This window comes from Syngnathus typhle, linkage group LG17 (assembly GCF_033458585.1).
Source record: "Syngnathus typhle isolate RoL2023-S1 ecotype Sweden linkage group LG17, RoL_Styp_1.0, whole genome shotgun sequence".
NCBI lineage: Eukaryota > Metazoa > Chordata > Actinopteri > Syngnathiformes > Syngnathidae > Syngnathus > Syngnathus typhle.
Genome location: NC_083754.1, coordinates 5269765 through 5296087, shown reverse-complemented (window position 1 = coordinate 5296087; position 26323 = coordinate 5269765). Strand labels below are relative to the sequence as shown.

Sequence of the window (26323 nt, the reverse complement as noted above, 5' to 3'; positions counted from 1 at the left end):
AGCACTCTGTTTTTTTGTTTTTTTTTGCAGTTTCTTGTCATTACTCAAGCCTCAAATTAACCTTGGAATGCATCAAATGGGCTCGACAGCACGGAGGGACTGAGAGGCCTCTACTCGAGTCGATGATTTGAACAGAAAATCATTTGTTGACATGGCAATGGCAATACTGTAAATGACCACAATGTCGTTCTCGATAGCATCAGGATGATTTTGGGTCATATTATTATAGACCCTAAAAAATTTTTTTTGCCATACTCCGATAATGACTCAGACATAAAAGTCAGCCGCAGGAGCATTAAATGATTTCCGACAACAAAACTCACCGCTTATTTATTTGATCTCGATTTTGCAAAAAAAAAATCAAAAACCCTATAAAAGCAACACACAAAAAAACAAGCATTTTTTTGGAAGCGGCTCAAAATTGCTATCCTGCAGGCTAGACTGGGCCAGATGCAAAATGTAACTGGACACTGCTTACCTCCGTCGGCAGCATCCTTGCATCCCAACATCAACACCTGACCAACATCAGGCAGGAACACCTGGTAGTCCTCCCCAAACATCCCCTCCTCAAAATAAAATATCTCCTATATCCGTACTGTTACTACCCGCCTGCAGAATGCCAGGACGGTTCTGCCGAGATGGGAAAGTAGCCTACATAGAACATTGACCATATACAAAAGCGGGCCTCCTTTAATGGCATCGCCTGCTCTTTACTTGCATTCAACCTCTGGACGCAAGAGCTCCAGGCAGCAGATGCACTTCCACTTTCCGACATGTCGCTGTGTGAAAAGGTGCCAGTGATGAAAGGACTGGCCGAGCGAGCGTCATAGTCTACAATGCTGTCCGCTATTTGTGAGACCAACACTGCACCTGATCACGCATCCTTCATTCCAGCAAACAAGAGTTTTTCATGACATCAAACTACTTCTCTAATCTGTTCATCTAATAGCAAAGGGCCTGGGGATTGTGTACGCACAGGCAGCAAGCACACAAGTGTTTGATTATGCTAAGTCGAGCCCTCGGATGAAGAGAGAGCGAGCGAGAGAAGCACGGCAGGCTGGAAAGAGGAGTGCTGAGACTAATTGACTGAAAATGTCCAAAGAAACACAGAGACACAAAAACTATAGTGGCCTATTTGAGTTTGGAGTGGAGGAATAATGATGGCAAAAGTCACCAGAGGAGGAGGAGGAGGGTGCTGCTGCCTGATTGGTTAGCTGACAGCGCTAAAACACTCAACGCGCAGCAACTTGGAAAAAAAAGATTTAGAAGAAATACTAAGATTTTTAATCCAAAACATTTTTTAGGATTATATTGATGCTATTATTCTTAAATAATTAAAAACATTAAAAATGTCAGACACATTTATATAATTTTGTAGATTTAAATATTGTGATTCATTTATGTTTTAAAAATGTACTGTACCTTTTTAATTTGGCTATATTATTAAATACAATGGATTGGGTTATAAATGAACTTGTTGAACAAAAATAAATACAATTTATTAATTAAAATGTACATGAGATTATTATTTATAATTTACCATTATTATTATTATCAAATGAATAACCAAAAACTATGAATCAACAAAATGGACGGTAACACAAATTGAACTTGCAAAGAAACTCCATTTCTTCCACACCCCAATAAAATGACGGTAAGTGAAAAACATCAAACATGACAGAAAATGCAGGCCTCGTGATGTTGCCTCACCGCCCCGGCTGTCACAAGACATAAAGAATTTGATCGCCGATCGCCGCGGACGACGACGGCGATAAACACCGCGCTCGGCTCAAGACGGCTAAAATACGAGGCGGCGACTGTCAAATCTTCAACTAGATTACGCCTCCGCATCGCGAAGATAACATGCGGGCACACGCTTCCGAAGCTCGAGAGCATATGGAGGAGTTTCGTGCCAACTGAAGCCACACAAGCGGGATGGCGCCTGAAAGATGCAGGTGCAAAGACACAAAGAAGCGGGAACATGTCAATCACGCTAAACACTAGCTTGGATGCTCTCCATCCATCAATCCATCGCTTTTCCTAACCTGTACATTTATAATAACCCCACACAGGTGGATTTGATTACATGCGTCGACTCCAGCCGATCACATTTATCAAAAACCGCCCTTCGTGAACTTCAGTCAGTTATATTTGATTAAACGTTGCCCCGGATGAATTCCGGTCAGTCACATTGACTTGCGGAAAGGAGCAAATGAGATTGGAGTGTCATGGCCTAAGGTATCAGCATTCATTTACAACAGAGTCAGCAGGTAGTGACCCCCGGACACCCGAGTGGTCCGCGGGGCGAGCTGGGCTGCGATGATATTAATTCAAGTTCAGGAGGTTAATTATGACTTTAACGCTGAGTCAGTCTGTGCTGTCACGGCAGAAATGATCCGTAATGTGATGCTCACCGGAAGCCAGACAACGCTGGAAGGATGTTCATCAGGAGCACTTTGAAAAGGCAGAAAGTTAAAAAAAGAAAAAAAAAAGATGTTCCCTTTGTCGCCAAACAATTACATGTGATTAATCTGCACACTCGATCGCCTTCAGTGATGCAAATGTCACCCGGCGACACGGATCGGTACGAAAAGGGGTAAGGAATCGCAAAGCCGAAGAGTTGGGCACATCAGTTCTCCAGGCGCTCACTCTGGCGGGCATCTCATTTGTATGCAACAACCAATCTTTTTTTTTTTTTTTTTTAAAGGTAGCAGCTGTCATTGCCACACAAAAACAGTGAGTAAACACCAACAACACACAAAAACACATAATGCAGTTTAGATGCAGACTCAAATTGAACTCACATTTGTATGCTGTGCACGTAAGAGCCCAGGGTGTAAACAAGCAACTACAAATGAATCGACAACTCTCGCTACCTTTCTTACTTTTATAACCTTGGCTCGTGTTCCGTGGAAATGCCAGAGCACTGAATCTGAAAAGTATTGTAGCAAAAATCAATGTTTTAATTTTTTTTTTTTTATCTCCACAGTACAGTCAGTGTTTTATGATGAACACAAAGGCCCGCTACGCTACTGTATTTTCATCATAGTTATGATTATTTAATAATTTTCGAGTCGATACTTGATGTAAAAAGTTTTTAAAATCCCGACGCACCAGAGTAACGAGGGCGTGTTGACTTTTGTGTCCCCATCGATTGTGCGACATCATAGAACGCGGCGAGCTGTGACACAGATCAGGACAGTCGATGGTGACTCGGCGAGCTGCGGCGCTCGTGTCAATTTGTGTTAGACTCGCCCGGGGCGGCAGCCACTTACATTTATTAGACGCTAAATAGCGATTATGCGACGATGAGCGTCTAAGTGGTGGAGCGTAACGATTCATTGGGGATTTGCCAGCATGAACTTGGTTGTGTCCCTCACTAAAAACAAATGGCTGGATGAGCCAAAGCAACAATGCTCAAAACATTTCATAACTGAACATCAAACACGAGGAAGCAAACAACAGTCGAGTCATTCGTTACGCACCGAAAACTTTGTTTTCACAAAGCCACTAAAAACACAAAAGGGAATGCGAAATGCCGTGAGTATTTGAAGTTGAGATTCAGGGTGGCAAGAAATAAAAATAAAAATGAGCCACCGGGAGAAGCGACAGGAGTCAAAAAGCCACCGACGACTCGAAAATGTATTCGGTGTCAAACGTTTATTTGAGATTCGAACCCCCAGAGGGCGGCTGGGCGTAATCGTGTTACACCTCTCCACCGGTCCACTTACTCTCCCGTATTTCCACACGACTCCTGTTTCCTAGTAACGGCAGAAGGGGAGCTAGCCCCTTAGCATGTGACACGTGTGTGACAAAGTTTAGTCAATCAAAAAGCGCGTCCGCCCTGATATGGCGTCAAGGAAAGCAAAACATCCAAACATGCGCTGATTGTAGCCTGCAACCAAATCACCATCCTCGGGCGGCAGATTATTTTTCTCTCCGATGTGTCAGGCCTCTCTCCCGTTCCTGACAGACTTGCACCCCGCCCCCTCTTCCCCCGTCAGACCCATCGCGGCCGTTTATCTCAGGCGGGCTACATGCAATGAGTATTTGCAACGCCGCGAGGCAATTCCATAAACAAGCGCTGCCGCTAATGCAGCGATCCACTTGTCAGGGAGCATTAAACACACTGGATGCTATATTTCCATCTTCCATCCCGCCCGAGATATTATATGTCATTATCGGTACCAAAAAGAAGCTCAAAGAATTCTTTGGCTTTCGCCGTACGGTCGTTCCATTCTTCGTTCAAGCGAAAACATATCTCATGGAAGTCTCCTCGACCTCAGTACAGCCAAGCTTTTGGGCCATTATGTTCTCTCCAAATGAACACGTCAGGAGGAGACAGATGGCGAATACAGACACGGCAACAACGGACGGAATAACAAACACGATGTTCCGCTATTGTCGTAGACACCCACTGGTTCGTCCGCGGGATCATGGCGGCCGCCCTCCTTTCAGCTCGGAGGAAGACTGAAGGTGTGACCATGAAATGTGTTCATTGTTGGGCGCCGGCGCATGGATGCCTTTGCATAAAGCCACACAAGGGAAGGAACAAGAACCGGAAAAGGGAATATCAGCGTAGTGTGATGACCTTCAAAGATCCTTGCAGCTTGGCTGTGATTACCTCCCGCCATTGAATAGAAGAGGTCGAGCTGAAGTGGCTGATGAAAAGATCGGCGAATGATTAAATCGTATAGCCATGAAAGAATTGCAAGCCACCGTGTATCTCAAATTACCTTTCCCTATTGAAATGAATGGAAATGCTAGTAATCGGTTCCAGCCTCACTCAAAACAGATACAAGAAAATGCTAATTCTTTTACAGCCCTGAGAAAATCTCAGCGGAAGATAATATTTCTTCTGCCTGTCTTGTTTTTTCTTCATGCTCCTTGGCAATGTTTCAAAAAAATGTCAATGCCACACACAGGCGTGAGAGCCATGCTTTTGCCATTAACACATCGGACTGAGGAGATGAACGCGAGCCGGCTGATCGATGGTGAGGCATCGAGCGCTGGATGGACTAAAAAGAGAACAGGTTGGTCTCAAGGGGGGCGAGGAAGAAGGATGTGACCTTTTCATAGTCACTGCCTTGATAGTTTGTGGCAGTTGGGTCGGGCGCGGCCGCCGACTTCGCATGCGATCTTGCGCCTGATCAACTGGAAGGCTGTGTTGAAAGTCCAGGAATGCTTCACCACTTTGCAAAAACGACATGGATTTTTTTTTAGGTGTTAATAAGATGCCCGACTCTTACTAGCAAAATATGGATTTTTGTTGCTGGTCTTTCCTTCGGCTAGATTTACTCTGCAGGTCGAAGTGCCTGATTTAAACTGCACTGAGTACCAATCCATTCCTTGTTCATCTTCAACCCTACATTGGTTTTAATATTTTGGGATTTTACTATTTATCCACCTGCTCCCAACAAATCAGCCAACAAACGTAACCTTACTAATCAAACCTAAACTGTGAGCAGGTTCTTGCAAAGCTTTGCTGCAGAGACTTAGCGTGAACTCACTCAAATATTGATCCGGAGAACGGAAAGCACATAAAAAAAAGAAACACAGTTCTGGTTTAAAAGCTAACAGGGATGCAGAATGAAAATCTAAATTTTCTCTCTAGCCCAAAGGCAGTTGAGACAACGGGAAGGAAGGTTTGTAAAGTGATTCTTCATCAGCGTCACTTTGGGGATTTCAGGTTACGGATGAATCGAGCGAGACAATCGAGAGAACGAGGCGAGGTGGACCAGTGTAGAACCAGAATGCAATAAGTGAGAAGTTGGATCCAGTTGGAAACAGAAGGAGGCTAATCTGGGCCCCGAATCATCAGCGCCTGTGCCGCCTGTTTTATATTCCTGCCAGAGCATCTGGGGAATGAAAATCAGAGTTGATAAGAGGTAGAACGTAGGAGGGAACCATCACAGGGGGTGGGTGGGGGACTATTAACACTTGTGCCAGCGCCTCGCTAACGTCGCCAAGCTCATTTCCTCCAAAAGTGCCGCTTGGCTCATCCCTCTTTGTTCTTTTAGCGAGCGCTCACGATTGCCTTGCTCGGCGCAATTTTGGGAGGCAGCACAGAGACCAGGAAGTAGTTCTCGACCAGGTGAGGAAAACCAGCGTGACATAACGTCAGAAGCGGAAGACCGCACAGTAACGGGGGGGGGGGGGGGGGGGGGGGGGGGATTGATTGCACATGTATCAATATTCTCAGTTTGCCATTTAAAAGATGGCGCTGCCATTTTGGTAGCCTAGCATGACCTTGGTCTCTTCCGTCCATATATTGACCCGTAACCTCAGCATCACTGGAAATCTGCCAAACGGCAACCGAGCTTTACAAATTCAGTCCGCATATGGTGGAGGTCAATTTTTTTTTTTCAAAGTCCATTAAAAAAAAATTCATTTCACCTCAAACCTAGTTTATATATAATGACTGTAGTAAATAAAAAGAAATTGCTTTGACTTGACGCTTAATGGCACATTCGCCGCTGACAACAAAAAGCTGCTAACAAACGGCCATAGTGATGACGCAACAGTAATGACAAGTGCTCTAATTATTGCATTATTTTTCTGTCATCACTGCGCGGCGCACACAGAGCTGAAGAAAATGAATGGAGGATAAAAACTATTGAATGATTAACAAGCTTGAGACTACAGGCACTGTATGTTAATTAGGCGTCTTGGACGTGTGTCAAAAAAAAAAAAAGCGACGGCGGGCATAAACTTAAATGTTACTTCACGAGCCAATCGAATATGATATGTCTTATTCATGTGCGCCTGACTATCAGATTTCATCTCACGCTGCTCCCAAAAGGGTCAATTACGATCTGACATGCCCCGAAAACAAGAGAGCGACTGGCTGCCGACGCCTGCCGTGAAACATTGCATCATCGCCAGCCAATCACAAGGCAGAGCTGGCGGTTTCTTTGTGCATTGAGAAGGAGCAGGTGCACGACGGCCAATAAGCGGAAACACGCTGATGGCAGTCGACTTGTGATGATCAGTCTTGAAAATAAAGCTTTGCTGCTTATGCGCGCTGGATAAACATCTGAGCACACTCGGCTGAGGAAAAGAAGGAAAAGTAAAAGAGAAAAAAAGTGAGATTTAAGAATGTCCTCAGGCAAAGTAAAGGGTAACTGATGAAGATGCCAACTGGTGCGCTTGCAGTGTTTGTAATTAAAAGTGCAATAAATGGGAGAATCGCTAGTAAATCCCAGTTTCAGTTGATTTGGCGGGATTGATTACATTGTTTGGACAACATAAAATAATAGTGCCGTTAAAAGCAGTACGTTTAAAAATTTAGGGGGACACTTTCAAGGCGGCGTTAATTGAATCACGCGTTTAGTAGTGCGAAGGTGTTGAATGTGACTGCAACAATATCCACACGTAAATAAAATGTTTCTTTCTTTTTTTTTTATAACCAAAAGTGTCACTGCGGGATGGGATAGAGAGATTTAAAAAGGCGATGAACATGAAGGTTAGCCAGATCAGTCATGTGTGGACAATAGCATCATCGTCGCCAGCGTGAGCCGTCGTTGGCTTTTAACGCTCCGCTCGGCTTTTCCGCTATTCCCTCGCTCGAGCCTGGTAGCGTGACGTATAATGGGCTTACTTCCGTCGGCCGTTCGAAACCCGGCTTGCTCCGGCGGCGCCTCGCGGAAGATTAGCCATGTTCAACTAATTGCGCTTAATTGCCACCAGTGGCGATGGTGCTTGAAAGTTGTGGATCGGGATTATCGTATTGTTTGACCCAGGGTGTCTTCAAAAATGGGTCAAATGTTGCTAGCTGTATGAGAATGTTCAGGCGCAACATGACACGTTTTAGAACATTTAGGCTCTGAGCTGTTCCCAAATAAAGCGCAGAGGCGCCAAATCTGTTGTGACAGACACAAGGCTTTAGCGTAATAAAGCATGAAATCAAATAAACTGCAGAGTGCAAAAGGTCTAAACACGTTTAAGTCGGCCGTCACCTGAACGTGACCCCGCTAAGCTCCCGAATGAGACAGAAGCAAAAATGTATTTCCCCTCGCTGAGGCGAAATAAAAGATTTTCGGGGCTGTTGAGCACTTACGAGCCTTCTAAACGATGACCTTATTCCGGCACGCGGCCACCGATGAGGCGTCTCTGCGCGTTCGGCCCGTCCTAGCCTTTCTTGTTTTCACGTTCTTTTAAACTTCCTTTCTGTCCGATCATCTCCTCCCCTCCGGGCCCACTCAACTGTCCGCCTAAATGATGGTTGAGGATGAAGTCTTTGAATCCTCACGCAGTGTGCCAGTTGTTGTTCACTTTCACACACACCCCCACGCACCCCTCCGTGCTTTTCCCTCCTCTCTGTGTGTCCTTGAATGGACCCCAATGAAAGGAGAATGGCCGAGCAATCCTAATTTGGATCGGCACTAAATGGTTGAAGCGCCGAGCGCGTGGCGCCCAATGAAAACGTCATAAATCTGCTTAATGGCCAATATGACTACATCATGTGACAAGACTGTTCATGCACTGCCAAAAGTATAAAGCGGAGCAACCAAAAAAAGAACAGAACTGCCCACAAAAAGTGATCTTCAATTCTACTACATAATCCAAATTTGTTGGAAACATCAGTACGGCACTAACATTAGTCATTCTTCGCAGAGGATCAAAAACACATGACACTATGGTCATATTGTCTGTCTACATGTGTTGCTGCAGTTTGTTTAGTCCATTATTAAAAGCCCAAAATGGGTGCTAAATTATTATTAGCATATAGCAAAAGCCCAAACTACATGATTGTTTTAACCGCATAAATGATTGTTCCATCCTTTTTGGCTTCATCTACTACAAACCGCAACCATTCGGACTTTCGGCAGCCTCATTAAGGCTCACTGCGACCTTCGATTTAATTTTGTCATTGGAACACCTACAGCGTGCCCCTGACTTGAGAATAAATCATTTAAAAAAAGTACTGGATGATAGAAGGAATGAAGGTTGACCTGGACATTATAAAATAGCCTTCGCCACATGGCCTCTGGAGAAAAAATCTCCTTAATCACACTATGACTCTTCGGCTTTGGCCGTCTTTCCTCTCACCACCTTAAAAAGAACCGCTCCCGTAAAGCTTTTTCTGGTCAAACACACCTGCGCACACACAAGCACCACTTGCTTCCAACCACATTGTGCTCAACAACCCCCCCCAGCCCCCTTCCTCAACCCAAGCACCTCTAACCCAAGCTGAGCTTCACCCGCACCACCTGCATCCAGCATCGCTCTCCTCCGGCGCGGCCCTGCCCCCCATCTTAAACAGTGTGACAGTCAGCAGGTTGAATCGCACACCACGCGCACACACACACACACACACATCAAATAAAAAGCAGAGGGTTTGACATGCCTTGGGATGGTGCATTGCCCATGCTGCGTCAAGGAGCGCTGCAGCCGTGACAGTGATCGCGTTTCCCCTTTCCTTGTTGCCGCCTCCTTTTTTGTTCCTCGTAAAGGTCGCGCCTTCACCTCGCGCCGGCCGGGCTCCTGCTTCCAGTGGCTCCACTCCCGCTTCCTTCCCCTTTTGTCCCTTCGCCCTCGCTCGGACTCCCTTTGCCGAGATGGCCGCGGTCCAGCGGCGGCGCTCCCCGACAGCAGTGTGTGTGTGCGTGTGAATGTGTGTGTGAATGTGCGTGTGCGTGCGTGTGTGTGTATGGGTGTGTGTAAGGGAGCGCCCGGGTGGGAGGTGGGGATAGGGTGGGGGGGAGTGAGTAAGAGAGAGAGAGAGAGTGCGAGAGAGCAAGAGAGAGAGGGAGGGGGCGTGCTCTTCAGAATTCTTGGGAGAGGGTGCATGCCGGTGCACAGAGCCTCGGCACACAGCTTGCGAAAGGAAGCACAAATGTTGATAAATTCACACGTTCCTCTCTCACTGGCTCCCCTCCGTTTCCACATTAAGCATTGTACTTTCTCTCTTAAAGACACAGGCGCCATGATATGAGGTGCCATTACATGACGAGCTCAAAGGCAGGGGGTGGGCAAAAATGAAGATGCTGACAGCGGGCAAAGGCGACACACCAAAATCTGGGTACAACACAGGGGATGGTTGCTTATAATATAAAGATGACAACACCAAGTAATGAACGAGGCTGTGTCGGGGAACCGAGAGAGATGTGGCGCTGAATTGGCATGGCAACCAGTGGAGGTGCACGTTCGCAAGCGATCACTCGGTTATTATGATTCAATATAATCCAAGTGTGGCAAAGGCTACATCAGCATTTTGAAACAAATAAAATGACACAAAGGCAATTTCACCGCCTTTGGAAGTAATATCAAAGTCTTCCTGCATGAACGGTGATCACCAGGACGGTGGCACGTGGGTGTCAAGTTAAACAACCAACTCTCAGTTATTCACCACACCAGACGTGGGCGCTGACTCACTTCTCAATAAGCTGTACTTTGGCAAGAACTGAACAAAGTGACTTAAAGCTGTTTAATTACACTCCCAGTTGAAGCTGACTGTCAGACTAAAAAAAAAAAAAAAAAATGCATTTGAAGAGTTCTGCCTCATGATAGAGTCTGCTTAGCTTGATGCTAACAACCCAAAACAGTTAGCATCGTTAGTCAGTTTGATTTCGGAAACAACAATGGATATTTCAACACAAACAGTGGAGCAGCACATGTTGACCGATAATAGTGTGAGAATGCGCAAAGTCACTGAAATATGCTACCTCAATGAGTTCTGACGGAAATATTCCGCATCACATCAAGGCTGTACCTAAATATACATTTTTGCATTTGTTATTGTTGTAAAAATGTATTTTATTAAACAGCAGGGGTTGTCTATAAGCTACAAGTGTCAACTGCTGTGAAACCGTTGGTAAATAAACAATAATACATGAGCATCACCTATTTTGTTTGTTTGCCGCACACCGTTGAAGGTAATAACCGGCGACCGAGGAAGAGGGGAAAAAGTGAAATGTCAGAAGATGGAAAGATAAAAGCGGATGAGAGCCGATTCACGACCAGAACGGATGAATAATGGATGCTCACGCCGCGCATCAATTACACAACACATACCGGTTTGTCCAGCACGTCCAGCTGGTCCATAGGCACCTTCCATCCAGTCTGCAGGGACGCTCCTCCAAAAAGTAGGCCAAGCCAAAACATCCCTGCAATGATAGTTGTTGCATTAAATTGTTGCATTCACTGACTTGTGTTTAACTTGAGATGTATCGAGCATAAATTAGCAGCAATAACCCTTAAGGGCGCAGCTAGCGAGCATTCCCGTGGGTCATGAGCAAACGCAGCCCGGCAATGAACATCTCTCTACGATAAAACATGATTAACTTCATAATTAGATGGCTAACAAGAACAAAATGTTGCTGTATTTCCAGCCTTTGGTTGTCTCACTCCCCAGCTGAGGCGCTTTTTATCGGTCCATTTCATGGGATGTAAAGTAAGCAAACACCAAACACGCAGCTTTATCTAGTGGCTCTGGTGAAAATGTACTTTAGATTTTATTGCAAAGAATGTAAACTAAATAATAATCAGCCAGGCATGTACAGCGCTATATTTAAAAATTAGGCCTCGTGTGTACGGTAAATAAAAACCGGGTCGCAATATTTAAACCAGATATAAAATAAATTGAATATAATACACAATTGTGATCAAACTCAAAGAATGCTCAACACTCACTGTCGCTCTTAAATGGTGCATATTGCATGCTGGCCGTTAAAAGTGCAATTTTATTTCCCAGCATGCACTTTAGATAATATAACTGCCATGAAATTGCATGCTGCTTAATGCCTGTTTATTTTCTTCTCCTAGGCAAGCGTGTGCGTTGTAGCAGTTTGAACCTCCCAGAGGAGATAAGGAGTCAAAGCAAGCGTTAACTGAGGGGGGGGGGGGGGGGGGAGGGTGTTCAACTAACAAAACAGCATTTACTCCACGACGACAATACATTTCTGCCATGTCGCGAAACCAAAAAAGCCTCAGTCCACTGCCAATCACCTGCTAAGGCCTGTGTTGCCATGGCTACGTGGACGGCTGGAGAGGACTTGCCTTTATAATGCGTGATGGCCAATCGTGGACTCACTGACTCCGCACATCGTGTGAGCGTGTATGTTAGTGTGTGTGCGTGCGTGTGGGTGTTAAGGACAAGGCACGGCGCTGAGCACCTTCTGTGCTTTTCTGCAAGCCAAACAAATGCAAGTCACCGTGCACGCTATACAGCAACTCTTAACATTGACAGAAATGGCTGCTGTTGGATCTCCAGACATTTTGGGAATGTGCTGTGGAATGAATATTTGTGACATCTCACAGAAAGATCCCCACCCCGAAAGGTCACGCAAGGGAAGCAGAGTGTGACGCTGCATATCTTGTCGGATTAATTCGGATTCTCGTCAATGGTCAAATTGATCCGGAGTGATGTGTACTGTCCAACCGGTGTCATGTTTGAGAGAGAGGCCTAGCACTGTACCTGCTGAAAAGGACCCTCAGCAGCACTCTGCCCGCCGCTCTCTTTTCGCACTGTGGCGCTCTATAAATACATAGGGTGGCGTTTCCAAGGTAACAACTCTTTGGAGGATTGGCCACCTGAAATACAGACAGAGCGAGAGAAGGAGGGTGAGTGGTCTGCAGGGGGGGGAGAACAAAAGCATAGATCATCTGTACAGAATAGTTCAGTACATTGAGTGTACACGTGAAAATGTATTTTTGTGTAACTGGCACGGTGAGTCAGCAGAGTTGCATGAATTCAACATTTATTTTTTGGGGTCATAATTTTGGCTTTACAGCCACGTCCTACTGGGCAGTGGTGAGTTGCATCTGGGGGGCCCAAAGTATTTAGGAGGACCCATGTGAAGACCCACATCCTCTCCTCCAGACCCTCAAAGGGGGGAAAAAATGGGCATCCCTAACCTACAGAACCCTTGTCAATAACTTTAACTTCATCTAGAACTGTGATGGCGGTACGCGGGCTCCCCCTGGTGGCTGGCAAAAGGCATAACGTTAGTGTACTTTTTTTTTCTCTGCTTCAGTGAGGCAAGACTAAAATGTTAACACACCACTAGATGGCGCAACTCTCTCGAATTGATTTTCAACATGGCCACGCACAAATTGTTTTCATATTAACATGACCGTAAAAACATTTTTTTGCAGACTGGCGCCACTTTTTAAACAAAATACTACAAAAATAATTTCAAGAGTTAATATTTCCAGAAAATTGGCACCACTCAAAATTGATCTCAAACGATCTTCATGATTCTTTTGAATTTGCTTAATGCACTTTAATGCTCGCTCGGCTCCCCGCAATGTTTTGTTTACTGTGACCTGGATGTGGTGGTGATGGCGGCAGGTAAACGAGCTTCCCCTGCAGCGGCATCCACCTGGGTGGCGTTCATTGACTGTGGGAGGGCACCTCAACTCATAAAGTGGAGAGCGACTCCAGTGAGGACGATAGATACGTCACCCTCCTGCCTCCCCCTCCCGCCTTAAAGAGGCGAGCCGGTTCGGACTTTCTCCTTGGGCAGAATCAGCGCGATGAAGAGCAGAACCGAGCCGGCAACATGCGCTCTAGGCTCCCGCGGACCGCCTGCCTACTGCGCCTGGTTGCACTCTGCGTCATTCTGTCGCACAGCGCGGCTTACTTTGGGTCAGCAAACTTTTTCACTTGTTGCGTTCCAAATGTTTCGAGAGGCGCTAAATGAGAAATGCACGCGTTAAATGTGCATTTGGAATTTTATTTGATCTCCTTTTGGTCGCAGCTTGAAGGGCAGGCAGGTTTCTGCTGTTGCTGTTGTGGTTATTAGTTTTGTTGCTGCTGCGTTATAACGCGGTGCGTTTAATTTTGATTTATAATTTGTTGTCTTGAAAAGTGATTCCAATTCTATTTTTTTGTGTTACGTACGTGAGTTTAGTTGTGAATTGGCATCGCAGCAAAATTAAATTCAACTGAAGCTTGAGTATAGTTTGTCAACTTTGTACAAGTGAAGATGATCACAATATAGGAAAACAAAACCTTTTTGTCATTTTATTTTATAAAAATCTATCTGAAACAAATCTAATCAGTGCAATAAGTCAATAAAGGTTTTAGCTAGCACATAAAAGTATTTGTGCATACTTAATTATTAAAAAAAAACTTTTACAGTCTAAAAAAGCAAGCTATCTTATCAAGTGAAAATATTTCAACAAAACAACAGTGATTCCGATCAATATAATTCCTTGTTTCATGGCTTTTTCAACGTGAAAATATTTTATCTGTTTATGTCACTAATTCTAATCAGTAGAAGACATTCTAAAATAAAGCTTTTTTTAATGTCAAAACATTTTTAATTTAATAATACTTATTATTGAGTGGGCTGTAATATTAAAACATTTGTTACTGAGATTTTTTATTTTATTAAACTGATCATGTTACTTTGATTATTAATAAAAAAACATGTTTTTAGCATTTTCTATTACTTGACTGTATGATACTTAGTGATTACATATTGTGTTTAGTATCGGAATGTTTTTTTTGGACCAACATACCTGTGTAGTTCAGCCTTTTTTTTGTGTGTGTTCACATCTAGGCTGACAGGGCGGGAGCCCCTGGTCTTCCTGCCTGGCCACTTCTCCAACGAGCCGGCGACAGGCAAGGCCCATTTGAAGCAGTGCGAGCAAATGGTGCTTTCCCGGCGGCAGAAGAGGCTGTGCCGACGCGAGCCCGGCTTGGCCGAGACCCTTCGGGAGTCGGTGCGCCTCAGCCTGCTGGAGTGCCGCTACCAGTTCCGCAACGAGCGTTGGAACTGCAGCCTGGATGGCCGAGGGAGCCTCCTGAAGAGAGGTAGGGAACCTGTGACCTCGCGAGAACATTGTGGCGTCTCTTCTTCTCCTTATCACTCACATGGACAGACACCTGAAGAGGACATAAGACAATCATGCAACATTCCGGCCAGGCCGCATTATTAGGCACTAGGGGTGTAACAAAAAACGATTTGAATCGGAAAATCCTTTTGTCCGTACACAAACTTATAATTCGTATCTTATACAACCTCCTACTACTTAAAGTGTTTGTATGACTTAGATTTTGGTAACCTTTTTAGTGTCTCAATTTTAGTTCAGATGTTTTACGGTTAACCAATCAATCAGCGATCACTTCGAGTTCAAAAGAAAATGTCCGTGCAGCTGCGAGTTGAGCCTGAATCAAACGCCACTGCGACATCTGCATATCAACATGTTGGCTGGATGAACAGGTCAGCAAGGAAGTAATGAGGGAGTGAGGTTGCCAACAAATGGCGGCCGTGGTAGGGGTGGTGGCGGCGGAGACCTCTGAAGTCCTGTGTGGTTATTTTTATCCGCCAGGAAAAGCGGCCAATTCCCAGAGGAAAAGGGTGGCGCGATTGCCTACTTTCATGTGGGAAAAGGCTGCGTCTTAGTCAAAATAATAATTAATTGGATCAAAATAGACACGCCGGGCCGATATCTCAGGGATCACGCAAATAACAGAGTGTGACACGGAGAACACGGGTCAGAGGAGGAGGATACCATGACATGACAACATGGCGTACGCTTTGTAAACATTTGAGTTTACAAATATATTCAAGGGTATTCGGGATTTCTGTGTGTTTAGCGCTATGACCAAAATCGCTAGCTGACTAGCTAGCACGCTAGTTAACTCTTATTCAGCAACATACTAAATGTTTTTTTTTTTATTTGCCAATAAGAAGGTGAAAGCTGCTGGCTACGGTGGGGCACTTTTTGACTTGCCCCAAGTGTAAAAATCGCCTCTGAAGCTTTTCACTCTGGTTCGTTCCAGCTTTCAAAGAGACGGCCTTTCTCCTGGCGGTTTCGTCGGCGGCGTTAACCCACGCCCTTGCCAAAGCGTGCAGCTCGGGCCGCATGGAGCGCTGCACCTGCGACGACTCGCCCGGCATTCAACACCGGGAGGCTTGGCAATGGGGGGTGTGCGGCGACAACCTCAAGTACAGCACCAAGTTCCTCAAGAGGTTCCTGAGCCAGAAGAGGGTCAGCAAGGACTTGAGAGCTCAAGTGGACGCCCACAATGTCAATGTGGGAATTCGGGTGAGCACGCAGCGCCTCAATAGAAAAAAAAAAAAGTCTTCTTAACTCTACCTGCACCATGAGAAGAGACTAGACTTGGTTTTAAGTCAGTAAGACGAGAACCGGAGCCAGGTGTTCTCAGACATGATAAAGCTTGCTGTGCGGGCTGACTACAAATTAAAGGTCTTATATCGCAGAGGGAGCGACTTTAACCACGGCCTCTTTTTTAATATACGAGCAAGCGATTTTTTTCCCTCGTACTAAATCACTTGCACTCACCATAAATCCCGCCTAATGTTGGTAACCACCACTGTGGCGCTCTGAGATCGACAAGAAACGCCCGGGGGTCTTTCACCCATGAAACCAAAACAAAAAAACAGGAAGAAACAAGGGCAGCTAACTTATCTGAGTTGACTGTTTTCCTGACTTTACGCCGACGTGGTCTGAGAAGAGAGCATGGCCCCTCCAGCCACCCACCCATCTCTCAGTAATAGTACTCACAAGCCCCCCCTGAGGGTTTCATACCTGCAGAGGGAGGAACTAAGCAGAACTTTTCCACCCCAAAGTACCCCGGGGCCTGTCGGACTAACCCCCGTGCTATCTGACCTGTCTCTGGCCCTCGCCAAGACAGATGGCTGAGTGATGGAGCGAACAAATCAGGGGTACCCCTCCATGTTCTAGTTTTTGGGGGCGGTTGGTTGAAATTGGTTACGTGAGCAGCTCGGAAAGGGAGGAGGAGAAATTCCAGCATTTGCAACAAGAGTCCTGCCACGCCTCGGGCTTGAGGAACGAGACATGCGAAGTCGACGGTACTAGTCGTAACAGAGCCCGAGCTGTCCGGGTGAGAGATGTGAGCCAAATGAAATACGACAGTTGTCCTCCATCCATTATGTTAGAGTTTCCAGCGAGTGAAGCAGAAACATTCTGAGAAGGTGCAGCCGACCGCCTTCAGGAAACCGTCCGCCTTCGTGCAGATAGACCTCCCAGATAAGAGGCCAGGTAATGAATCAAAGCCAGAGAACTGACATCTCTGTTTCCCCCCCCCCCCCCCCCCCCTGTCTACCCCCCTTCTTGCGCTGTCTGTCCAAGGCGGTAAAGAGCGGCCTCAAGACCACCTGCAAGTGTCACGGGGTATCCGGCTCCTGCGCCGTACGGACTTGCTGGAAGCAGCTGTCCCCGTTCCACGACACGGGCCGGCTGCTCAAGTACCGCTACGACACAGCCATGCGGGTTCTCAGCGTCACCAACGTGGCAACTGGCGAGACCGAGCTAGCGGGGCCGCGTCGCCACAGCCAGAGTCTCCGCACCACCGACTTGGTCTACCTGGAGGAGTCGCCCAGCTTTTGCCGGCCCTCGCGCTACTCGCCGGGCACGGGCGGACGCTCGTGCGCCAAAGACACCAGCTGCCAGAACCTGTGCTGCGGCCGCGGCTACAACACGGCCATGCGCCTCACCAGCCTCTCCTGCCACTGCCAGGTGCGCTGGTGTTGCCACGTCGAATGCCAGACGTGCGTCCGTGAGGAGGAGGTGTACACCTGCAAGAGTACATAGCCCTCGGGATCCTCCCGGGAATGTGGCAGAAACTTATCAAAGCAGCCACATACGGTATAAACATGGCTGAACTTTCACAGCCGACGGACGACTAATGTTTTTTGGCGTGGCAAGTTTTGGGACATGTCCTTGCCTTTTGTGCAAGTGTTTGCCAATTAAGCCCCTAACAACTTTGTATTTAATTCATCATTCAAAACAATTGATATCATTATCCGAGATGGAAGGCTTGGAACACAAAATTCAAAATGGAGAGTGTTGTGTGCGGCTACCGCGTTAGCTACGTGAAAAGCTCAACAACAGTTTAAATCACGTCGATTGTAAACAACAATGGAGAACACCAAGGATTTGACGATGTTTCTTTCTTGACACATTTTGGTTGTTTTGGTGTTTTTCCCAATCTGAAAGAGCTTGTTGCAATGCAGAAATTTAAGTCTTAAAAGCAAATTAAGTTGAGCCTTTCCACTGTAATCGACTTTGTTTGCATGGTGACTGATCCCAATTGACACAATTTGGTTAGTTTGTCAATGTCCGTTACCAAACACATTATTCTGCGATACTTTTTCCCCAATATTCTGTATCCAAAGGGTACATCACACAGGATAGCACATTTTCCGAAAAACAATAGCATTTCCTTCACCTGGTTTGTGATGGCATAAAATAGCACCCTTGATTTTGAGATTTTCACGCGACTCAGCACATTTTTCCAATGTGCCGGATACGCTGAAAATCCCAAATGAGCATTTCAATCAGGTACTGTTAACCTTTTTAATGTATCTGATTTACTATTGCTGCTTTTTTTTTGTAGTTTACGCTCTGAATGAACCTACCTGTCTGTCTTTCACGTCTGCTGTATTTTTATTTTCAATGTCAATTGAGGGTTAAAAGCACTTACTGCTCTGGTTATGTGCAGTATAGTATATAAAAAAACAAAAAACAAAACACAGTCGGGAGTTTTTCCAAAAGATCACTGGAGGACATTGTCACTGCGTGCATGTACAGGATGATTATTGTTTGAAAAAAAGAAACCACGCAGGCTTTTCAGTTGCTCTTATGGAAATGTTTATGGAAATTTTTGTATGGAATGAATGTGTGCCTACAGAGGAGAACCAAAGGAGGTTAACAATGTGGGGATCAAAAACAACCAGGCTTTAAAGTTTAAAATTAGCCCAGAGAATCGTTTGTTCTTGTTTAAAGTGTAATTTACCACATATTTACTGTAAACGCTTTCAAAGTGGCTCTGTAATTGGCCTCCCTATTTTTTCCCTCCCAGTTGCAAATCAAGTGTCCATGTGTGCGGGTCAAAAGAGCCCAAAAGCCTGTGAGACTTTACAGAACATCATATTGTTTTCTACCTCACCTTTTCCTCTTTTTTTTTTTTTTTTTTTGCCAAAGAGCATGCCCATTGATGAGTAGTGGGTGTTATACTCTCATTGAGATAGTCAGTCTTTTGAAATATTTGTGTCTTTTGAACCTGGTAATATATCTCCCACATGTCAAAAGTGTTTATTTAAAGCAAACAAATAAATGGACAAATGTTTGTAAGAGACTTGTGTCAGCGATGTCAACGACGTACGTTAGCAATTTTGGCATCTCGACAGGTGTTGTGCCTTTGGCCATCTGCAACGTGGTGATGATGATGATCACAACCAAGACGATAACGCTGAGGAATGTCGCAAATAAACACGTGTAGTCAACCCGGCCGTTTACGCGCGTGAATCACAAACTTTGTTATTGTTTTTTTTCACGAGCTTTTGATGTCACTCTCAAAAGGCAGTGATTAGGCGCTATTATTCCTCGTTAGAACTTCGACAAGGGCCCGCTGTAATAAGTGGAGCTAAGACAAATTGTTCTCTATTAGCACAATAGCTAGCCACATTTGTTATTGTCGACAGACCAAACACAACTGATTCCTCCAAATTAATCTGTATATGATAATAATGTTGTATAAACATCCCTTGCGGAATTCATGCACTTTCATTGTCTCAGACTGAGGCCTATTTAGTTTTACTACTCATAATAATAATAATAATATAACAACAGCAACAATAATCATAATAATAATAACTTGGATTTATATAGTTCTAATGAGGAACACCAACGATTCGGATTAGCAAAAATGGTTCACACCAATTAGGGCTTTAACTAACTCAAGAAAATAGAATAGATGTGAAAATATATTTGTTAATATCATTATAACAATTTATTATTCAACCCTTCACTTTGAAGCTGTTTTTTTTTTGCAACATAATTCATTTCCCCTTCTTTCAAAGACGAAAAGTCAGAAAGCACCTGAATGCGCGTCATTCTTCTCGCCGGTGCTGAGGTTAAACAAGTTCACAGACTAGCCCACTAGACAAGTGGATCACTGCATTATAATATCTCAAATCAATATTTAACTTAAATCGACGTGACTGGTGGATAAGGAAGGAGATGAGGGGCATTTTTTTGGGCTGTTGTCGGACATCAAGGAGGAAAACGAGGATGAGGGGTAGAGACCCCCACGAGGCAACCACACAAACACGCAGACACACACACTTTCCCCATGCTGCTCGTTGTTATTGTTTTATAATGAACTCCTAAAGCCTTCATTTCCCTTCTACAACCCAAGCCAAGAGGGCGCTTCGGAGTCTACCGCGGGATTCGCACGCACAAGCCCCCGGGGTGGTGGCACTGAGTGGGGGTGAGAGGGGGTCAGACGTGGCCTTGCGATGCAATATCAATGTCTGTGTGTGCTTGACACCGGCCTGACATCATGCAGGTGAAAGTAGAAACAGGTTTTTGCATATGTGTGCACACCTGTGGTCACCTCAGCAGGAGGGCAGGTGATATGTAAGAGGGCGTGTTTGTATTTGGGTTCTTCGGTGCGGGCGTGAGGCTAGGCTAGGCTAAGCCACGGCCAAAGCCGCTTACTGTATTTTCTTTAGTTTCATGTCATTCAGCTTCAGTGGGTCCGTCGAGTTATTCTTATTCTGCATAATACTGTAAAAGCTTCTCGCCGTAGCTAGCATTGCTCCGAGGTTGATACGTGACTTATTTATGTGTGGGCGGCTCAGCGAGGCGTGCAGGTTTGTTCGACGCTTTGGCTCAAGGACACAAAGCCTTGGTTCCTCATCTGTAATTGGAACCTCGAAGCCTCGGGTGAGGGGGAAAACAGAATAACACCTAAAACCTGACCGAGACTTCCGCCTCGACAAGTGCTTGATAGCCTCAGTGCTAATCCCAAACTCAGTGCTAATTCAACTGTAACGTTGACGTGTTTAAGAAAAAAAACAAATAAGGGGGAAAGAAATAACGGGAAAATTACAGACACAGTCCACAGAATACAGCATTGGGCAGGAATTTAGGAATGAGTAATGCAATTGCTCAACCCACAACATGAACATGCACTGCCTCGGGCCATGACAAGGTTGAGTGCATACCTCCATTGGAGGAAGGGGGGGCGGGGGGTGGGGTGGGGTGACAAGGTGGGTGGTGTTTTGGGGCGCTGGGTCAGGTACTTGTGGCTGACGAGGTCGTGCACTTACAAAAAAATAATAATAATTTTCCAAGAATCATAACAAACGTCCACATATTAAAATGAAAAATAATTGAGACTGAATTTCTCCTTAAAATATCATTAGATTATACATAATATACTATACAGTATATACATATATAGTGGACACATACAGTATATATATTGTACACAAATATATATGAGAAAACTAAAACAATAACACTCATTTGTGTATTTAATTGAACATAGGTTCAAAAGGATTTGCAAATAATTACCACTTAATGTATCCTCCTCAAAAACACAGACTCAACTGGATCTATTTTACAAACATTATAAAATGCTCTGTTCTTCTACATTTCCCACGGCATGGATGCCCTGGAGAGTTTATGATGACCACACAGGCACACAAACTTACACACACGCCGTATGACAACTGTAGCATATACGGCAGGGAAATCCTGGGAAAGCAGTTCCCATGCCGCTGCTCTTGCACACCTGCAGCAACAACAACAGGACGGCCGGTATCGTCGGACATGATAACGCTTTTGTGCGCTTTCATAACTCACTCCCTGCGCCGTGCTACTCCTCTCAACTACTCACTGGCTTAGTCACAAGCCTCCATTACAACCAATACCAACGCATCCCGGCATCAACACTGTTCAAGAGGGGAAAAACACACTGATAAAAGGAAGAAGAAGACCTTGTGTCTGGAATGTTGGCGACACAATCGTGTTGTCAGTTGGGTCGGGCCACTTTATTAGGTATGGATGCAAAACTAAACTATCAAAATTGTATATTGTTTGATTCAATTGAAAGAAAGAATTATTTTCTCATGTGCAGTGATGTCGAACCTCACTTGCATCACACTGTTCCTAATATTCTGACCGTCTCACGTAGCTCAATGCTCGACGGGAATTGAGATGCTGAGGGTAAAGGGCAGACTTTTTATCTAGCGAGGGAGTTCGGTATTGTGTTGATGCTGACCGTTTACATCCTACCGCGAGCCGACAAGACCACAGGACCCGCTCTACCGCACAACATCACAGATAAACAAAGACGCCATATTTGTTGCAACTGGAGATTGCTTTATGGATTCATCCAATTTACATTATTTCCAATGAGAAATACTTTTTTTGCATGCTTGAGGTTTAGTCACTTTTTGGAACAGATCATGAAAACACCATTAATATTGTGCCTACCAGTGTGAGTGCGTGTGTAGCTAAAGGAAAGCCTGAACCTAAGCTGTCAAGCAACCATCTCGCAAGTGTCACAGGTGGTGTAGCCACAGGGCCGTGCGTGTGTGTGTGCGCGCGCATAGAAGTGAGTGCGTGTGACTGACAGCTCGATGTGATGGTCTCAGCCGCTGTCGGAAGGAGGGAAAGCCGATCAGCTCAATCAGAACATGACTCACCCGTTTTTTCCCAGCAGAACTCCAGTCGGCCCGGGCCAGGCCAGGCGAGGTTCTGACAGGCCCCGTTTTTGCTCTCATTCAGCGTCTCGTCACAGTGGCTTCAAAGTGGAGTCGATGGTCTCCCTCGGGGGGGAAATGAGAAGATCAGTATGCCTTTAAAAAAATGAATGGTATCCAAAAAATTGTGGCGCCGAAGGCCTTTTTTCCCTCCTCCTCTTCCTCCTCTCATAATTGTCTTCTTTACTTCAGTCAGTTTCTTTGACTAGTAATTGAGGGGTTATGATCTATTACAGTGACTGGCAAACTTCCTTTTCTTACCCTTAACATGGTACTCAAAGAAATGCATTTAACACTAGAAAATTATTGTAGCGCTTTTTTTCAACCTGAGTGCCTTATTATTTTTAAAATACGCAATCATCATTATCAATTTATTTCATTGACTTTCACATTATATTTAACATTATATTTCTTTGCTGCTGGCTTGGACAGTGCATTAAAGTGACTCAGGTACCAAATTTGGTGTTCACCCAAAATAAGCCAGAATCAGAAGCAGGTAACCTTAACAAATGCGCAACGCTAAACTGCTGAGTTTTCTTGCACCTAATGGAGGCCGAACATGGCGTCCAGCGGACCTCTCTCTTGCTCAGGAATGGAACCGGCTTCTCTTAAGCAACCAGACCCTATTTCAATGTCATTTCATCCACTCCAATGCCTCCCAAATCAAAATAGTAGGTTGTTAAAGGCAGACATTTTGATACAATGCATCACAATAAATGGAGGACAAAAAATGGGCTTTCTTGGTGGAGGTAAGGTGGGATGAGATACCTTTTGACACACCTGCAGTCTGGACAGTTGCTTGTGCCCGTGGTGCACAGGTGTGGAGGCAAAGCAGTAAGCTCATCTCATCCTTTCCTCAGGGGCTGAAAGATAAAGAAAGACAGAGCGACTGAAAGAAAGAAAAGAACCCCGCGACCTTGAGATGAGGGGGGGTGAACGCTCCCATGTGGACCTCAGCGACTTGACAAGGGCCTTCATTTGGCGCTTCCCTACGCCGCGGGGGGATGTGTTATGACAACCGAGGAGAGAAAAAGAGGAAAAAAAAGTGAGCAAGAAGTGGCATGAATGCATCTCCAGAGTTTTTGACAGTTTCATAGCCTGGAGATAGACGCAGCCCATCAAGTCAAGCACCATCTGTCTGGCTCCACTTGTTGATGGCTATGCCCGATGAGGTAAACAAATATTTAAACGAGGAGCTTGTAAGAGCTCGTTCATAGATTTCACTGGAATAATTAACCCCCTTGCCTTAAAATTAGTTGACAGGATGATGGAGGACGAAGATGATTGAAGTGCGGTTTTGGCTTGGGAATCAGTTTTCCACCTGAGCAACAGTTGTGAAATGTCTGTTGGGAAGTCCCATCATTGAATACGTTCACAAACTCTTCCAAGACAGTGACTGTGGTTGTAAGCTTACCCCACCTTTAGGAAACATTAGGCCAAACAGGGCTATTTATTAAAATAGAGTGTCTCTTTATTACCAGACAGCTTAGCTAGCCTGAGGACGAATGTCAAATAATTCTTTCTCGTCATCTTAAACTGTCGTATAGCATCGTTTAATCCCCAACAATGCCCCCTTTAACACTTGAGAACCAAATAAAACATACATAAATACAATTTAAACGCTAAAAACCGCGTTTCAAATGCTTCAACTATGTAGTTACCTTTCCAAGATGGCGGCAGGTGTGTTCGCGCTTCTTCAGCGCCGCTCATCAATTTCCGTTTTGACGTGACGTCACTGCATTTCCGCTTCCCACTTCCGTACACAAATGCTGATGACGTGTGCTTTCCTTCAGCGCTACCTCGAACTAGCTAACTTTCCTCCCCTTAGTTGCACGCCGAGGAACGATAAAGACGAAAAGATATATGTAAATCAATTTATAAAAACAACCAAATAAGCTAGGACCTCGGCAAGTGGCTGTCGAAGATGGAGACGCTTTACCACCAGACAAATAAGTGAGTTACTTGGGAAATACTCATCTGATTAGCTAACTAGCTAGCCATTTGCTTAAATTCTACTTTCGATTAGGCACATCCAGGAGGTGCAGTCGCTTATGGGGAATCTGGAGAGAACAGATCGCCAGTCAGTTCACTGTGAGTATTTATTGCAGAAGCTACAGTCACACTGGCTCACTTTGATGTATTCAGAGTAAGCGACAACCAGTGTGTGTTTGTACACGTGTATTCCTTCCTGTTCTCCTTTTAAAGGCTAATTAATGTCCATTCCGCACGCACTTCTTGTTATGACTGCCCGTTCTTGATTCTTTTGTGTGCTTGGTGATCAGTTTGGAACAGGAAACTGCAGGGCTGGGTTCTTTTACAGATAAGGGTGGGAAGTTTGCAACAACCAACCCATCAAAAACTGTAAATTGGAAGAATACGTAAGACTTAAATGTGATAACCACTGATTAAGTACAATATGGTAACAATAGCAACTAAAGGCTGTGTACAGTCCGCTTGAGAAATTGATTTGCAAGTGCATAAGACTGTAAAGTGAATTCAGATTAGTATATTTTATTGATTTATATAGTGTCCATTGCTCTACAAATGCAGCCCCTCAATTTTATATAATACAATGGTTGTCTTATCTTACTGTTCAGTGCTAGAGAATGAAATTCATGCTCGAATTGAGCAGATCTTCAACCACTTAGAGCGTCTGGAGATCCTGGCCAGTAAGGAGCCACTCAACCGCCGCCAGAATGCCAAATTGTGAGTTGGGCGAGTCATCGCCTCAAAGTGGAAGTCACAAAGAATGATTATCTTTGACAAGTGTTTTTTTGGTCCCACTTGAAAAGGCGTGTGGAGCAGCTCAAGTATGACGTCCAGCATCTTCGCACCGCCCTGCAGAACTTCCAGCACAGACGCTACACTCATGAGGCCCAGGAGCGAGAACGGGAGGAGCTCATGAGCCGGACCTTCACCACCAATGTCAGTGCCGCCCATTGTGTGTATAAAATAGGCGATAAACAGCTGGGAACAGTCGAATGATCATTGTCATTTCCACAGGATGCAGACACGTCCATCCCCATCGACGAGACGCTGCAGCTCAACACCAACCTACACAACGCACACAGAGGCATGGACGACCTGCTGGGAAGCGGAAGTGGCATCCTCAACGGGTTGAGAGATCAAAGATCTTCGCTCAAGGTTAGTGCCTAAGCCCTTTGGGAAGATGAAAACCTAAGCTGTGGGTGGTACAGTTTAGAAAGCTAAATTCCGGGCTGTCTTGTTGGGATGTAAAGTAAGGATGCTGTTTTTGTTGCCAGGGCACCCACAAGAAGATGCTGGATGTGGCCAACATGCTGGGCCTGTCCAACACGGTGATGCGGATCATCGAGAGACGAGCCACCCACGATAAGTGGATCATGATCGGAGGGATGCTGCTCACGTGCATCTTCATGTTTCTGGTGATACGATATCTGGGATAAACTGAGAAAGACCCACGGACACAGATATTTTTTTGATTGTGCCGTCCGTCACGGTTGTCGTTGATGTACCTTCCGAACAGTATTCCACCCCTTTGGACCCACTCCTTTGAAATACAATCTGTTCTGAAATGTATATTTAATTTTTTTTGTTTAAGACAAATATACGAGTAACAAGCTACATGGTTGTTTTGAGGATTAAAATGTGACTGTCTTAAATTGAGGTAAAAGGTTAAACAATTGTACAGCTCATTTTTGTGATTTACAGTTGCATCTAGTCTCACTATGTGAGTGATTTAATTCTTTTAAATAAAACTTGTATGACTCCCTCGCTTGTCTTATTTTAATTACATCTAGACTTGAAATATTTTGCCTATGGAGTGTCAACGATATCGCTATTTGAGG

At 45.0% G+C, this 26323-nt stretch overlaps 2 protein-coding genes and 1 long non-coding RNA gene across 3 annotated transcripts; 2 read left to right on the top strand and 1 right to left on the bottom strand.

Annotated features, from left to right (window-relative positions):
- Window positions 1-10522: 10522 nt before the first annotated feature.
- Window positions 10523-14609, bottom strand: LOC133170416 (uncharacterized). Its single transcript, XR_009718572.1, has 3 exons — window positions 14470-14609; window positions 12419-12534; window positions 10523-11108 (listed from the first exon to the last, which is right to left on the bottom strand). It is a non-coding gene; the product is annotated as an uncharacterized LOC133170416 (long non-coding RNA).
- wnt9b (wingless-type MMTV integration site family, member 9B) lies at window positions 13292-19074 on the top strand. The gene is made up of 4 exons (XM_061303331.1): window positions 13292-13591; window positions 14511-14764; window positions 15737-16002; window positions 17071-19074. The coding sequence occupies exons 1-4, from the start codon at window positions 13506-13508 to the stop codon at window positions 17530-17532; spliced, it is 1068 nt and encodes a 355-aa protein (XP_061159315.1). The 5' UTR covers window positions 13292-13505; the 3' UTR covers window positions 17533-19074.
- A 5171-nt stretch (window positions 19075-24245) lies between these two features.
- Window positions 24246-26249, top strand: gosr2 (golgi SNAP receptor complex member 2). Its single transcript, XM_061303332.1, has 6 exons — window positions 24246-24449; window positions 24523-24587; window positions 25094-25202; window positions 25289-25421; window positions 25500-25640; window positions 25760-26249. Exons 1-6 carry the CDS (start codon window positions 24421-24423, stop codon window positions 25919-25921), a joined length of 639 nt encoding a protein of 212 aa, XP_061159316.1. The 5' UTR covers window positions 24246-24420; the 3' UTR covers window positions 25922-26249.
- Window positions 26250-26323: the final 74 nt, after the last annotated feature.

Bases quoted from the DNA above. Each gene is read 5' to 3' on its own strand.
- wnt9b (XM_061303331.1), top strand. From the start codon at position 13,506: ATGCGCTCTAGGCTCCCGCGGACCGCCTGCCTACTGCGCCTGGTTGCA. The intron at 14,765-15,736 runs GTAGGGAACCTG...GGTTCGTTCCAG, and splicing joins AGGGAGCCTCCTGAAGAGAG to CTTTCAAAGAGACGGCCTTT. The intron at 16,003-17,070 runs GTGAGCACGCAG...TGTCTGTCCAAG, and splicing joins ATGTCAATGTGGGAATTCGG to GCGGTAAAGAGCGGCCTCAA.
- gosr2 (XM_061303332.1), top strand. From the start codon at position 24,421: ATGGAGACGCTTTACCACCAGACAAATAA. The intron at 24,588-25,093 runs GTGAGTATTTAT...CTTACTGTTCAG, and splicing joins AGATCGCCAGTCAGTTCACT to TGCTAGAGAATGAAATTCAT. The intron at 25,641-25,759 runs GTTAGTGCCTAA...TTTTGTTGCCAG, and splicing joins ATCAAAGATCTTCGCTCAAG to GGCACCCACAAGAAGATGCT.